This window comes from Octopus bimaculoides, chromosome 1, assembly GCF_046866305.1.
Source record: "Octopus bimaculoides isolate indiv1 chromosome 1, ASM4686630v1, whole genome shotgun sequence".
Lineage (NCBI taxonomy): Eukaryota > Metazoa > Mollusca > Cephalopoda > Octopoda > Octopodidae > Octopus > Octopus bimaculoides.
Window position 1 is genome coordinate 102,111,171 of NC_142928.1, and position 15,116 is coordinate 102,126,286.

The 15,116-nt window shown below is 35.7% G+C and overlaps 1 protein-coding gene across 2 annotated transcripts in view; it reads left to right on the forward strand.

Moving 5' to 3' along the window:
* Positions 1-14,064, forward strand: part of LOC106874373 (charged multivesicular body protein 4c) — a 69,593-nt gene extending 55,529 nt beyond the window's left edge. The window contains exons 3-5 of one of the 2 annotated variants that reach the window (XM_014922086.3): positions 5,700-5,814; positions 9,710-9,842; positions 13,009-14,064. In XM_014922086.3, the coding sequence (XP_014777572.1) occupies positions 5,700-5,814; positions 9,710-9,842; positions 13,009-13,067 (307 nt within the window). In that variant the 3' untranslated portion in view covers positions 13,068-14,064. The remainder of the gene's footprint in view (positions 1-5,699; positions 5,815-9,709; positions 9,843-13,008) is intronic. The other variant, XM_052968683.2, reaches the window with a different exon arrangement.
* The last annotated feature ends 1,052 nt before the right edge of the window (positions 14,065-15,116 follow it).

Here is a 15,116-nt window from a genome sequence, read left to right on the forward strand (position 1 = left end):
TTTTTTTTTTTTTTTTTTTAAACTCTAGTTTGTATAGTTTAATATAGTCACAAATTACTTAGAAAATAAAAATTATTTACTATGATAGCTTCATAAAATGTCCTAGCCTCCAAACTGTCTTTTTCTGCAACGTAAATGTTTTCTTTCCACTTTTGTTTCTACTCTCTCTGCAGAGTGTGTATTCTTAGAGTATTATTTGGTACATCTTTGCATTGCTTTCTCCACCTGTTAGAAATAGCAGCCAAATTCCCCTATCATTTTAAAAAAGAAGACACAATGTTATCCTATTTACTTGTATTCCTTATATAAAAAAAAAAAAGATTATATGGTTGTGACTTTAACTATAGGGCTGCTCAGTTACGGCTAACTTGGGGTTAAACAACCACTGATATCAGTTTCTTTCTAAAGCAAGTTTTAATTCCTAACTTTTAAATGCTACTTTGTTTGCTTTGTTTTTTGGGGGTTTTTTTGTTTTTTTTTTTTGCAGGGGTGGGAGGTTCCATATTACTCAAGATAAAATGTAATTGGAATACTGTTTTTAATCTCAAATTTCTCTTATGAAATTCACTAAACTTTATTAGAACATTCACTAAACTTTATTAGAACATTAGCAATGCATCCCAGCATTGCCCAGGTGTTATGACCTTCAGCCACATTGTATTATTTGTTTCTTTCTTATGTGCAAAATCAGTACACGAGGTGTGTTAAGCGCACAACTCTTCTTTATAAACATGTTTTTCAGTCATTTTGTGATGAAAAATACTGAAATTCTTGACACCAAAAACATGTAGAATAGCAGCTTAGATTAGAATGAAATCCTAACATCGCCTTCAAAATGACCTAGACATATGGATTTAAAGAATTGGATGATGTATGAGGACATAGAGGTATCCATATTGCAGAAAGTAAGGTACATGGAAAGGTGCTTCATTGTGAAAAGCATCATCTCTAATGTTAAGGCAGACTGTACACTTCAACACATGTCAAGTGAATCCGACAATGCTCCTGGGTAAACTATGTTTTGTATAAGCCAAGTGTTAATAGAATAAATATACAAGTCATCTGCACTGCTAACTCGAGAGCATGCAACATATAGTTGTCCATGAGAAAAGCAGGGTACTTGTAAATTGAGACCCACCATTTTTAGAGTTTGACCCTGGACTTTGTTGATTGTCATAGCAAAGCACAATTGCACTGGGAAGTGGAGGCACTTGAATTGAAACATTTGAGGGAATAAAGGGCGTATATGGAATGTATGTGATCTCTCCTTGATGACAGCCAGCAATAATGGTTGCTTGTAGGACATGACTTGTCAGTGTAGTTACAGTCAATTTTGTACCATTGCATAGTTGTGGTGGGTCGAAATTCCTCAAGAGCATGAATTTTGTTAGCAGGAACTAATTGGTCTGCTGACGGTTTCCAAAGTTAGTGAAAACGCTAATCTGATAAATGAAAAGTTAGCTTTGCTTTAGGAACAACTAATGCAGTGGCAGTCCTGTCTGTGGCTTGTAGAGAGTTGAGAAATTCAACTGGATATTCAACAGTGGCATGTTCATCGATGGTAACATCAATGAAGACAAACGTTGAAGCACCTCCAGTTAGAATATAGAGGAATTCATGGATTACTTTATCAACGCTTTCATTCTGAGGTGTTAGAATCTCCCCCCCCCCCCTCTCATGCTACGTTTTTGAAGTTGTCTTGCAATGTGGGAAATACCTTTTCTTTAAGCTCGGCCAATGTAGACACCATGTACCCACACTACAGTACATGCTGTTGCAGGGTGTTATTGAACAGTAAGGCACCATTTCCAATTTGTAGAAGTTGATGAAAATATTCCTCAGTTAAGGGGTCATTGTATAGATGAGCTTGCATATTGCTTAATGAAAGCTGACAAACAAACCTCCACAGGGGTGAAAACTTCAGACACACATAGATGTCATCAGCTTGCGTACCCTGTAGTATAACTGGTAATATTCAACAGAAATCTCCTGTGAAGACAACAGTTAAGCTCCCACCCCGCCCCAAAACAGCAGTATTGTTTCTAATATCCCTTAGTGACCTATCTAGTGCTTCTAATGCACCACAGAGTGCCATCATGCATTCATCCCAGACACTAAGTGTAGTTTGGTGCAGAACTTCCCCCGTCAGTGATCATTTTGAAGTATTACACATTTGGGCATCGCCAAAGTGAGTTTTCTTGAGCATGAATAGAGGCAGTTTTTTTTTTTTTTTTTTTTTGCAGCCCCTTGTTTGTGGAGATAAATGAGAATGTCTTTGTTTTGGTGGCATGGCTGAAAAGAGCAAACGATTAAGGAATAAACAAGATGGAAGCCATAGCAGTTTGAAGTTGTGCATTGTATAATTTGATTTTTTAGTAACAAGTGAAAAGATGTGAAAAAATTCATATGTCAATTTGTATAACGTTATTATAAGAAGTGGTAAACTGTGAATGATTTGGCTGTGTTCTGTTTTGATAAGCATAATGCATTCTGTTAGCTGGTATATAGTGGAGTGGATTAATGGCGTAATGGAAGTTATTGTTTGTCCAGAAGTGAAGTGGTGGGGGTACAATTTGCATGAAAGTGATTTATGTCCATTATGAAGGGTCGCAAACTATGTACTGTTTCATGGAATAAAAAAGGGGTTAATATGATTTTGGCCAGAAATCATGTTTTCAAAATTATAGTTTCCCCACTAACCACTGAAATTTCCTAATTTTTAACTGTTTTTCAAATTTTGTTTATATGCACGTGGGAAATAATTTGTTTTTGAAAATTTAATTTTTCTGAAAGAAATACTGAATGCCCCTTCCCCCACCTCAGCCACCCGCTTTCAGGTGAAATGCAAATCTCCTGTATGGAAAACTTAGGAATGTGAGGAAATTGAGGAAAGAAATAAGTATGTGTTGGGGAGGATGTGGTGATGATGGATGTCTTTTAAGGGGCACACTCACATATAGAAAATGTTGATGTATAAAATGCTTGCAATAGTTGACTTATGGAAAAGATTATAATTTTAAATTCTTGTAATCCAAATATGTCAATGAAAATAAAGTTTAGTTGGTAGCGGAAATAGTACTTGAGTCTTTTGACACCCCATACATCAAAATCAGCAATTTGGATTAAGTCCACCTTGGTCGGCCTGATCAAGATGCTGAACCCCAGCAAGACGTCGATGTCCCATCACATTCTGGGTGGGATGATCTAGGCCAGCCATAAACAGCTGTATTTATAAATTAAAATTATACAAGATTATTCAATTATTTATTAAATAATTATTTTCTTAATGTAATAAAATGTATAATAGTTAATTGAAAGAAATGTCATAATATATAATATATGGTGTGTGTGTGTGTGTGAAGGTGCGTGGCTTAGTGGTTAGGGCATTCAGCTCACGATCGTAAGGTCGTAAGTTCAATCCCTGGCGACGCGTTGTGTCCTTGAGCAAGACACTTTATTTCACGTTGCTCCAGTCCATTCAGTTGGCAAAAATGAATAGTACCTGTACACTCTATGTCATGCGGAACCTCCCTAAGACCTACGTTAAGGGTACACATGTCTGTGAAGTGCTCAGCCACTTGCACGTTGATTTCATTAGCAGGCTGTTCCATTAATCAGATCAACTGGAACCCTTGTCGTAACCAACGGAATGCCACTTTGGGATATATATATATATATATATATATATATATATATATATATATATATATATATTCCACTCATGATTAAGTCTGCACAGCCAAAACAGCAGTCTTTAATGAAATAACAAATAAATGAACCTTAAGTCCTGCACTTACCAAATTCCGACCATCATTCCAGCTCTCATCTCAGTTATTCAACCCCCACCACCGATCTGTCACCTATCAAAGTAGTGTCACTATTTTCAAAGGTTTAATAACAAGGCTTTAAATTATAAGCAATATTTCCATGAATTTAGAGCAGCATAGTAACAAATGTTAACTACAATCAAGTTCCATCTGCAAGACAAGGTGACCAGGACTATAACGGACAATGGCAAAAACTTTGTTGTGGCATTTATGCAGTTTGGTGCAGAAGTTGAATTCTTGCCAGATATTTCTGAGGCTGCTGCCAATCCAGACATGGAGGGTGTTGAGAGTGTGGATCTGGACATGGATCCTGAGGCTGGGGATGTGGATGAAGTTGAGTACATCTCTGTTGATACCATTCTTGACCAGTCCACCATCCTGGGCCTAAACTTGCCAGTGCACATGAAGTGCGCAGCCCATACCTTCAACTTGGCAGCCAGCATGGATGCTGACAAGGCTCTTGACACCACTTCGTTCAAGTTGGCCAACAGGAAGGCCATGAAATCTACAGCACAGTGGTGGCAGACAGCATTCTAGATGGATTGAAGAGGAGGCTGGTGGTCCCCAACAGTACCAGATGGAACTCCTACCTATGACTTTGCTGTTGTCCTCAACGACCTGCTGGAGAAGAATAGGGAAGCTGTCCACAAGGTGATGACACAGCTGAAGCTGCAGACTTTCACTGATTCTGATATCGGCTTCCTGATGAAGTATGCCCAAGTGATGTCTAATGTTGCCAAGGCCTTGGATAGAATCCAGCAGGAGGAGTCTATCAACTGTTGCGGCTACCATCATGGTGTTGAAGGAGGCCAAATTCAAACATCTCCTGTACTGTAGTCCTCTGGTAGACGTGATACTGGCAGGTATCATGAAATGGTTTGGGCTCCTCCTAGAAGACCTGGAGTACCAGCTAGCCACTGCCTTCCACCTCAAGTTTCACCTGTTCAGGCTGGAGCAGTATAATAACAGCCAGGTAAACAGTAACAAACACCATGCAGACTAATGCAGATGGCAGCAGCACCACCAGCAATGATAATTGGTACAAGTATAGCCATATGGCTAAATAGTCACCTTGTTGCAACCAAATGGTTTTGAGTTTGATCCCTCTGCACATCACCTTGAGCAACCATGGGCTGTCCAAAGTCTAGTGAATAGGTTTGGTCAACAGAATCTAAAAGAAGCCTATCGTATATATCTATATATTTGTGTGTATGTCTGTTTGTCTCTTTGATTGACATTGTAAATGAATGTCATTCATTTTCAATATTCCTTGAAAACCTGTTTGACTATGGGAAAATATTACCTTGCTTAGAAATAAAGTTGGTAACAGGAAGGGCATCCAGCTGTAGAAAATATGCATCAATAACCTCCATCCAATCCATACAAACTTAGGTAACAACTTTTAAAATGCTGAAGAAATACTTTGGGATAAACTGAATTATTATAGTATGATAGGATTTGTAAAGGAATAACTGATTGGGGAGTGATTCTTACTACACAATGGAAGAACCTTGTGGTATTCCACTGTACTAGTTGATTCCATGTTTCTTTAAAGTAACCATGAAAAGCCATACCCCCTTTTACAGATTATGCCCCTTCCTTTCTTTCTTTAACTGCCCCTTTCCTTCCTTCCTTCCTTCTTTCCTTTCCTTACAATCAATTGCTTTATTTTGGTATTAAGTGAATACACAGAATTGCTCATTAACAACTATTGGGCCACACAATTTTATAATTTAGCCTTCAACATTATTATGTAAAGATATTGATGTGCTCCCTCTCTCTCTCTCTCTCCTCTTAACCTCTTATTTCTAATAGCTCTTTCATTTGTAAAATTTCATTCAATATATTAACTATATTCTTCTCATCCTCCAGGGATATTGACAAAGTGCATGATTTGATGGATGATGTAGCTGAACAGCAAGAGATTGCCAATGAAATTTCAGAAGCTATTTCCAATCCTGTTGGTTTTGGACAAGACATTGATGAGGTAATGATATGATATTTATTGCAATTACTCTGTCTTCATTACATTATAGTTTATTCAGTGTGGTTTCTCTGCAGTGATTTTCTTCATATACACCTACTCCATATACATTACTCTTCTGCATTCTACTGATTTTGAATAAATCAAACTGAGCATTTAATTACCCTAACATTATTCTCTGATTAGATTAGAAATACTAATGAATTATAGACATAAAATTCACTCTTACAGCAGTTTGTGTGTATGAGTGGATTTTCATCATCATATGATGTCTATATTCCTTGCTGGTCTGGTTTGAATGGTTCAACAAGATGCAACCACTCCAATATCTGCATTGGCATGGTTTCTGTGGCAGGATGCCCTTCTGAGCACCTGTCACTAAGCAGCCCCAGAACTAGTAAGATTTTCATGCAATTTGCAAGACTGAGTGAGGCTACAATATAGAAGGATGTGGCTTTATGCTAGGAGATGAAGGGTTAAAGTATATGAGAGAGCCAGAACAGAACAAATTTCTTGCTCTAGAGAAGCTACATGGCTACTCATATTATAGAAGAGAGAGAGAATGACTGGAGTAGAGCTAGAAAGAGATAATAATCCTTTCTACTAGAGGTGCAAGGCCTGAAATTTTGGAAGGGGACTAGTTGATTACATCAAACCCAGTGTTTCACTGGTACTTGATTTATCGATCCTAGAAAGATGAAAGTTGACCTTGGTGGAATTTGAAGACAGACAAACTGCCACCAAACATTTTGCCTGGCGTGCTAACGACTCTCCTAGCTCACCATCTTAATAATAATGATGATGAGGTGTCAGGGTAGGCCTTCAAGATTCAAGGTGAGAAGAAATGGGAAGTGAATGGGGTGAATATAATGAATGAAGGAATATAATGAATGAAGAACAAGTGTTGAGAAATAAGTAGGAAAGAGTAGGTGACAACTATAGAGATCAAGTAAAATTGAGTAATATATGTAGTAAATGGTGACTAAGGAGTGGGAGGTGATCAATAGACATGAGTTGATGGAGAAGAGAGAGATGACATTTGGTTGGGTGGGTTGCAAGAATGTGGAGAGTGGAAGATGAAGATATAATTTGGTGACTGAGGAGGCGATCAATGTAAAATGCAAGTGAAGTGAATAATATTAGGAGTGAAGTTTATATTATGGGACCGCCAAATTTAGGTGGCAAATATACTTCACAATTCCATGCTGCTACTGTTTACTTCTGGCTCAGAGATTTAATATTGCTTGTTTCTCCTTTTTTGAGATAAGCAACAGTTTGTCGCTGGAAAAAGCATATAGTATTTTGCGTTTGGAATGAGTTCTCGTTGCTAGCTGGTGATTATCAAACACTGATGACCAGTTACTACCCAGAAACCCTGGTCTGTGTGTATCATGTAAGGCTAGAGATGGGAACAATGATTTCCCTTTGCAAATACTAATCAGACACAGACAGTGTGTTGTTAGCCAGCTGCAGGAAATGTCCTCCTGGGGCTATAAACAACAGTAGCATCATCACTTATGGGACTGCCACAGTTAGGTGGCAAATATATATCACAATATAGATATATATATATAAAGTTTGTTTTCTATCTTCCTCTTTATGTTTTCATTTCTCATTGTGTTTAACGTTTTTTTGTGATGTCCTGTACCCATATATGCTTGTATGTATACATATAGATGTCGGTATGTACATATATGTCTGGATATATGCATATAATTATATATTATTTATATTATTATATATATATATATATATATATATATAAAATATATAGTTTTAGGGAAAATAACCAAGTTTTAAGAACTCATCGATGAAAATCCACTATCACATATAGAAAAATTAACAATTAAAAGCACAATAAATGAGTATAATATAAAGCAAAGTAAATATCATAAGATAAATATAATAAAATGATTACACGTGTTTCATAACTAATTTTCAAATAGAAAGGAAATTTAAATCGATTAAAATCAATTGAAATTATCGAAAATTAAATTCTATTCAAAAATATAGCTAATCGTCAGATCTTAAGTAGAACAATAATTAGATATATATATCTCAACCAACAATAAGTACCAAATGAATTAATATGAAATACTTATTTTATAAAGATAGAAAAATTATTAAAAATATCAAAATAATAACCACTCAATAATCCTCCCTTCCTCCATTATAATAAAATTTCCTTTCTATTTGAAAATTAGTTATGAAACACGTTATTATATTTATCTTATGATATTTACTTTGCTTTATATTATACTCATTTATTGTGCTTTTAATTGTTAATTTTTCTATATGTGATAGTGGATTTTCATCGATGAGTTCTTGAAACTTGGTTATTTTCCCTAAAACTATATATTTTATCTATAAAGCTCAATTTAATTTTAATTTTTTATAAATTGATTTTAATTGAGTTTTTACCTGTAATTTTGGATTTTGTCCCTAATATTATTATTATTATATATATATATATGTACTTCATGGACATGGTCTTAGCACCAATTTCTTTTGATGGGTTTTTATGGGTTACTGAAAGGAGAAATAGGAGTGCCCATAACCTTTTAAGAGCCTCCAAGAATGATAGAGAAAAAGGGAGGAATAAACCATGACCATTGTCCTGGTCCTGATGTTCGTAACAATGAACTTTCACTTAAGGGCCAGGTGGTAATGTTTAACTAGGTGACATGGTCTACTACCAAAAAATAGGTCTCTATCTACCCTCTTTCAACTAGAAGTCTTTGCTTAGCCTGGGGCTATAATGAAAGACATTTATCCATGGCACTACACTAATTTATTGGTTATGAAGTGAACTTCTTAGCCATATAGTTATGCCTGGACTTCAGTGGTCTGAAGTGATGAAGCATAAATCTTTTGAGTAAAATGTGATCTGTGTATTGATTTAAATCTTTTCTGAAAATTGGTTGGTGTTAAGAAGGACATCCAGTTGTAAAAACCCTGCCAAAACAGACTGTGAAGCCTGGTGCAGTCATCTGCCTAGCCAGTCCCTGTCAAACCATCCAACCCATGCCAGCATGGAAAACGGACTTTAAATGGTAGTGAAGAGTTGAACTGAATTGTGAAGAATTAAGTATATTGCCTAAATAAACATGTGTAAAAGATAAGAACTGAACACAGAGTATTTTCTTTTTGTTAAAGGTACAAAACTCTTCTAGTTCATCATCATCATGTAACGTCCATTGTCCATGCTTGCATGGGTTGGACAGTTTGACCAGAGCTGGGGAGCTGCACCTGAGCCCAGTCTGATTTGGCATGGTTCCTATAGCTGGATACCCTGCCTAACACCAACCACTTTACAGTATGTTGTGTGCTTTTACGTGGTACTGTATGTGCAGTTTTATGTGGCCCTAGGTGCTTTTACATGGCACCACTAAGAGTGCTTTACACCACCAGAGATACCAGTCTTAACACTTCTTCTCTAGAGTATGGGTCTTCTTGAGTACAACAAGGCACCAGGCACCTTGGTTCTTTGTCATCTCGCCTGAAAGGGCCAGCATCTTGAGGTCATTCTTCAGTACTTCATCCCATGTCTTCCTGGGTCTCCCACATCCTCGTGTTCCATCTTCTTTGAGAGATCGGCATTTCTTTATGGAGCTATCAGCATCCATCTGACCAAACCAGCGCAGTCTTCTCTATTGCACACAACTAACATCTCTCTCAAAACACTAGCACACTGTCAAACACGTACACTTACATTACACATCCAGCACAGCATACTAGCCTCATCCCTTTCTAACTTTTGCATGTCCTCTGCATTCAGGGCCCACTACCATGTAGAATCGTTTTCAGTTAATTCTAGCAGGAATACTTCTCAGAATCAAGGCTTTGTTGTGATGATTAAGAAATCTCATTGTTATTTTTTGTGTTTTTTGATTATCAGGATGAACTATTACAAGAACTTGAGGATCTGGAACAAGAAGAATTGGAGCGTGAATTGCTTAATGTTGGAACACCTGTCACAGATCAACTGCCGTCAGTACCAACGGGTGAACCTGAATTGGCTAGTGCTTCCAGTAAGAATTTGACCATTTATCAATTCATTTATGTTGCTTATTTATATATTTTTTAAGATAGTTGCACTGAAATTAAAGTCAACCACAGGCTCCAAATTTTATTTCTATGGGCAGTTAGTATGAACATTTCAACAAAGATCTATAACACACTCTCGTGCCAAATGTTATTTCAGTCTCTTACTGATAACAGTTCAACCACTATAGTTGAAATCAAGATTAATCACTGTGGTGTTGTATATATTGTCTGTATTTGCTGTTAGTTAGAAATCCTAGTATTTAGATAGCTAGGGTATGAATTCAAGGAGAAAAAGTTCACTGCTTAATACTAAGCAGTGTACTTCCTGCTTTTCAATTACTAGTCCAAAGGGCATAATCCAGTTACTTTTAGGGATGTTGGAAAAGTATATCGCTCTCTCTCACTCACAGACACACACCTATGTATATTGTTTTATGAGAGGAGGAAAAACAAGTAGTCCTTGCTGAAGATGGTAATGCAACCGTTTCTAAGACTGATAGAATGGGTACAATGAGGAGGCTGTGCATCTCTGGGTCTGTAGTTATGGTATGTTGGTAAATGATTATTTGTAAATCAGTTGCACATAAACAATTCTTGCTTTCTTCAGAAAGAAGACATACCCAGAGCATGAGCACTATTCCCAAACACTAAATCACTTGCCTTTTTATCACAAGACACTTTTGATTTAACCATTGTTAGTTTATCACTAGAATACTTGCCTCCATTTTCATAATGGATGATTGAAACTGGTCATGACCACATATACACACACACACACACACACATATATGTATATATATGTGTGTGTGTGTGTGTATGTTTATGTGTGTGTGTGTGTATATATATGTTTGTGTGTGTGTGTGTATATATATATATATATATATATATATACTAGCTGGTGTACCCGGTAATTCCCGGAGGTAAAGATGTTCTATTGAAACGCCCTATTACTCTGATATAAAAAAGCAATTTCATTATAACTGTCACAAAAGGTGTATTTTCCGTCACGAAAAAGTGCAAAAAACTGTCAGCGAGAGGAGGGAGAGATTGTATATAAATATATGAATGAAGTGTTTGAAGAAAGTGCAATAATAACGTTCACTCACTGATGGTCGCTCTCAGTAACTGCCCTTAGCTTATGGAGTTCTTGTTTTTATAATTATTGAAAAGCAGCCAGAAGGATAGACATATTGTTGAGAACAAATGATTTCGTTGGAGGTCTATTATCTCCATTCCAGCCCCTGGTGGTCTGGAAGAGGTTAGAAAGGTCAAGTGGCAAAGACATTATTCTGCTTAGTGAAGGCATCTGGGAAATGTGTAATTGCTGTCATTCACATAAAAATTGTTTTACCGTGAGAATAGTGCTGTTGAAGTGTTAAGTAAAATATGGCAATCAAGGATCGAATCCGTGCTACGCTTTCATGAACCCACTACAAATACATTGTAGAATAAAAAATTCATCTACTGTCATGAAAAAGTGTACCAGTCCCCAGTCAAACCGTCCAACCCATGCCAGCATGGAAAGCGGATGTTAAACGATGATGATGAATGTATATGTGCATATATATATATATATATATATCATCATCGTTTAACGTCCGCTTTCCATGCTAGCATGGGTTGGACGATTTGACTGAGGACTGGTGAACTAGGTGATTACACCAGGCTCCACTCTGATTTGGCAGAGTTTCTACAGCTGGATGCCCTTCCTAACACCAACCACTCTGAAAGTGTAATGGGTGCTTTTACGTGCCACCAGCACGAAGGCCAGTCAGGCGGTACTGGCAATGGCCACGCTCGAAATGATGTCTTTTACGTGCCACCTGCACGGGAGCCAGTCCAGCGCCACTGGCAACAATCTTGCTCAAATGTCCTTACACATATATATATATATATTGTCTTTATATATATATATGTGTGTGTGTGTGTATATATATATATATATAGATAGATAGATATAATTTAGAGAAGAACCACCATTTATATTTATATACATATATATTGTGAAATTTAATTTGGTCTTACTAAATTGAATATTCCTGTACATTTGGAATGATATATTCCCTAATATTATTATTATTATATATATATATATATATATATATATATATATATATATAATGTGTTTGTATATATCAGGTCATCCCATAAGTTCTGTCCGAATTTTGAATAAAGAAAACAAGTGATCAAATGTTATATTTAATTGAAATTTAATAATCAATGTACTTTCCCTGATTATCTATGACTTCCTTCCATCTATTTACAAGCTTTTTAATCCCATCAATGTAAAACTCTTTGGTTTCAAAGCGAAGAACTCTGAAATGTCAGTTTCAACCTCCTCCTGGCTTACGAAAGTTATGTTCCCCTAAATGATTCTGTAAACTATGAAACAAATGGTAGTCTGAAGGAGCAAGGTCGGAAGAATATGGTGGATGAGAAATTTTTTCCCAACCAAGCTCTTCGATCTTCTGTGATATGATCTTTGCAGTGTGGGGTCACACATTGTGCTGATGAAACATCACTCCTTTTTGATTCACTAAATCGGGTCTTTTTTTCTTCAAAGCTTGGTTCAAACACTCTAATTGCTGACAGTAGACTTGAGCATTGATTGTTGCATTAAGTGGTAATAATTCAAAGTGAATTACTCCTTTGTAATCCCACCAGATAGAGAGAAGAACCTTTTTCCCATGAAGTTCCCTTCTTGGTTGTAGTTGAGCTTTTTCCCTTTTACCAAGCCACTGTTCATGACGTTTAACATTTCAAATAGAAGCTCCATTTTTTCATCACAAGTCTATCCAAAAAGGGTGAAATGAGAATGGAGAGAAGAGCAGATGTCAACTCAGGATTTGCTGTTGCTTTCGGACAATTCACTAGGCACCCATTTTCTAAGTTTAGGAACCTTTCCAAGTTGTTGAAGATGACAATGAACAGTTGTATGGTTTGAACTAAGCTTTATTGCCAATTCTTCAACTGATAATGCAGGATTTTCTTCTAGTAATACCTCAAGGAGCTTATCAATCTCAACTGGACATACTATTTGATCTGCATGTTTTTGTATGTATTAATGGTTTTAAAACATTTGAAGATGAAAAATGACCAGTTTTACGTGTTTCATTGTCTTACATGTTTCGATTTTGCTTCATTTTACAGGCCAGAAAGCAAAAGAGGAAGAGGATGAGTTGTCAGTACTCACTATGTGGGCTGAATAACGTGAATCTTTGTTTGCCTGTTACCATCACCACATCAACTAAAATGGAACTAAGAGTTGCTAGCACAACCAACAGACCTGCTATTATTATTTTAATCATTTGCCACAAGACCATAGAAATTGGCTATGTATGACTTAATCTTCTTCTCTCCTTTCTCGCCAGAATTACAATTCTTTTCTTTTGTTGATAATGGCTGGCTGCTTTTGGCCTTTTAGCTGCTCACAACCATTTCTTACAACTATTAGGGTTGTGAAAAATTCTGCTAATATCAATGCTTTTCTACTACAAGTGGTTAATATTAATGCTATTGAGTGCACTTGGCACAATGTGGTTGTCTAACCAACATTTCTGCTATGGTTTAATACCATATGCTAGGGTCACCTTTAGTTTTACATACATACATACATATATATATATATATATATATATATATATATATATATATATATATATATACTTAGCTAATTTAAATATTTGAAATGGAAAACATTTTTCTTGAAACAAATTATTCTGGCTTAGACTTTTAAGCTGTACTTCTGTCAAAGAGGAAGCTGGGAAGAAGTATAATGAAAATTAATGAAAAGAGGGCAAAATAAAAAGGAAAATAAAATTCCATGAAGTTGTTACTGTGGCTGATGAAATTTCAAAGGTGCAGAGTGGAACTCAATTTCATTCATAATGACTTGTAAGTGCTCTTTTTAAACTATCTGCAGTGGGAATAATGCAAATGCAGAGCAAAAATTTAAAGTAACAGAAAAAAATATATAAAAAAAAATTAAAATATGATGATGATGATAATGTGAAATCATTAAGAAATGTGTGTTTGGGTGTGCACACATATACACACAAACAGCTCTGAGATATATGCAAACATAGAAATATACATTTTAAAAAAAAGCAAAAGAAAATGCCATATATCAAGAAATGTGAGTGAAAATAAAATAAAATGTGGAAAGCATGTTATAAATGAAAATGATAAATAAAATGGTGAAAAGGGGATGTTTTGAACGTTTTTACTGAAACTACATGTAAGTTTTTTTTTTTACCTTTTGTCCTCTCCACCCCAATGTTTGCTCTTACTTTGACAGCTAATATTCCTGTTGCAACTCTTATGACTACTACAAGTACTCATTGCAATTCATGTCTTTTGTATACCTGTTTCGGAAGAAATATCAAATAAAGCTCCTATCCACTGTATTTGCTGTCAGTACATCAAATGATTCTCATGCCCATATGCTGCATTGTTTGTTAATGTAGGTTCTATAACTGCTATCTCATCCCTTCACCTAATGGACTAGATATTTCACTCTCTCCCTTTTTCTCAATAAATGAATTTTAAAAGAAATCTGATTATTTCCTTTTAAATTCAGTCTCCGCTATCTTGATATTTCCCTCGGCAATAATATTGATAATAAGAATATATTTTCATTTTCTGTTAGCATATGTTCCAAGAATATATCTTTTATATATGAATGCATATCTGGTGTTGATAATACAGCCTTTTATTATATATGCTAAGTTACTGTTCCACGTTCCTGCTTTTTGCATTCAGCCAGCTAGAAAACCATTTGTTTGACACTCTCACATACATTCTTGCTGAAGAAACAAAAGCAGGCATTTATTTTTTTAAATTATACTAGTTCTGATTGCTCGTTTAACATTTCTATTCTGTAAATGTTTATTATATATCTTTACTTTTTTTTTTTAGTAATAAAGTAACACCTTCTCTACTTCACAAACTATTTAGAACTTCTAATGGTGTTCATATCCTTATTTGAATAATGCTGTTGGTTTGCTTCCCTGTTGTGAATTTGCAACAATCAATTGTTACCATATTTACTTTAATACCATACTTTTTCTCATTTCTTCACAATCCTAGGTTTTATTTTAAAATATCAATACCTTCCATTCAGAAATTTTATTTCATTACAAAACCTTTCTATTTCCATTCTCTCTCTCTCTCTCTCTCTCTCTCTCATGTTCTTGGTCTTTAAAATTCTTTTATACCTGTAATTTATTCTATGATCTCCAAAGTTGGTAGCAGAGAAC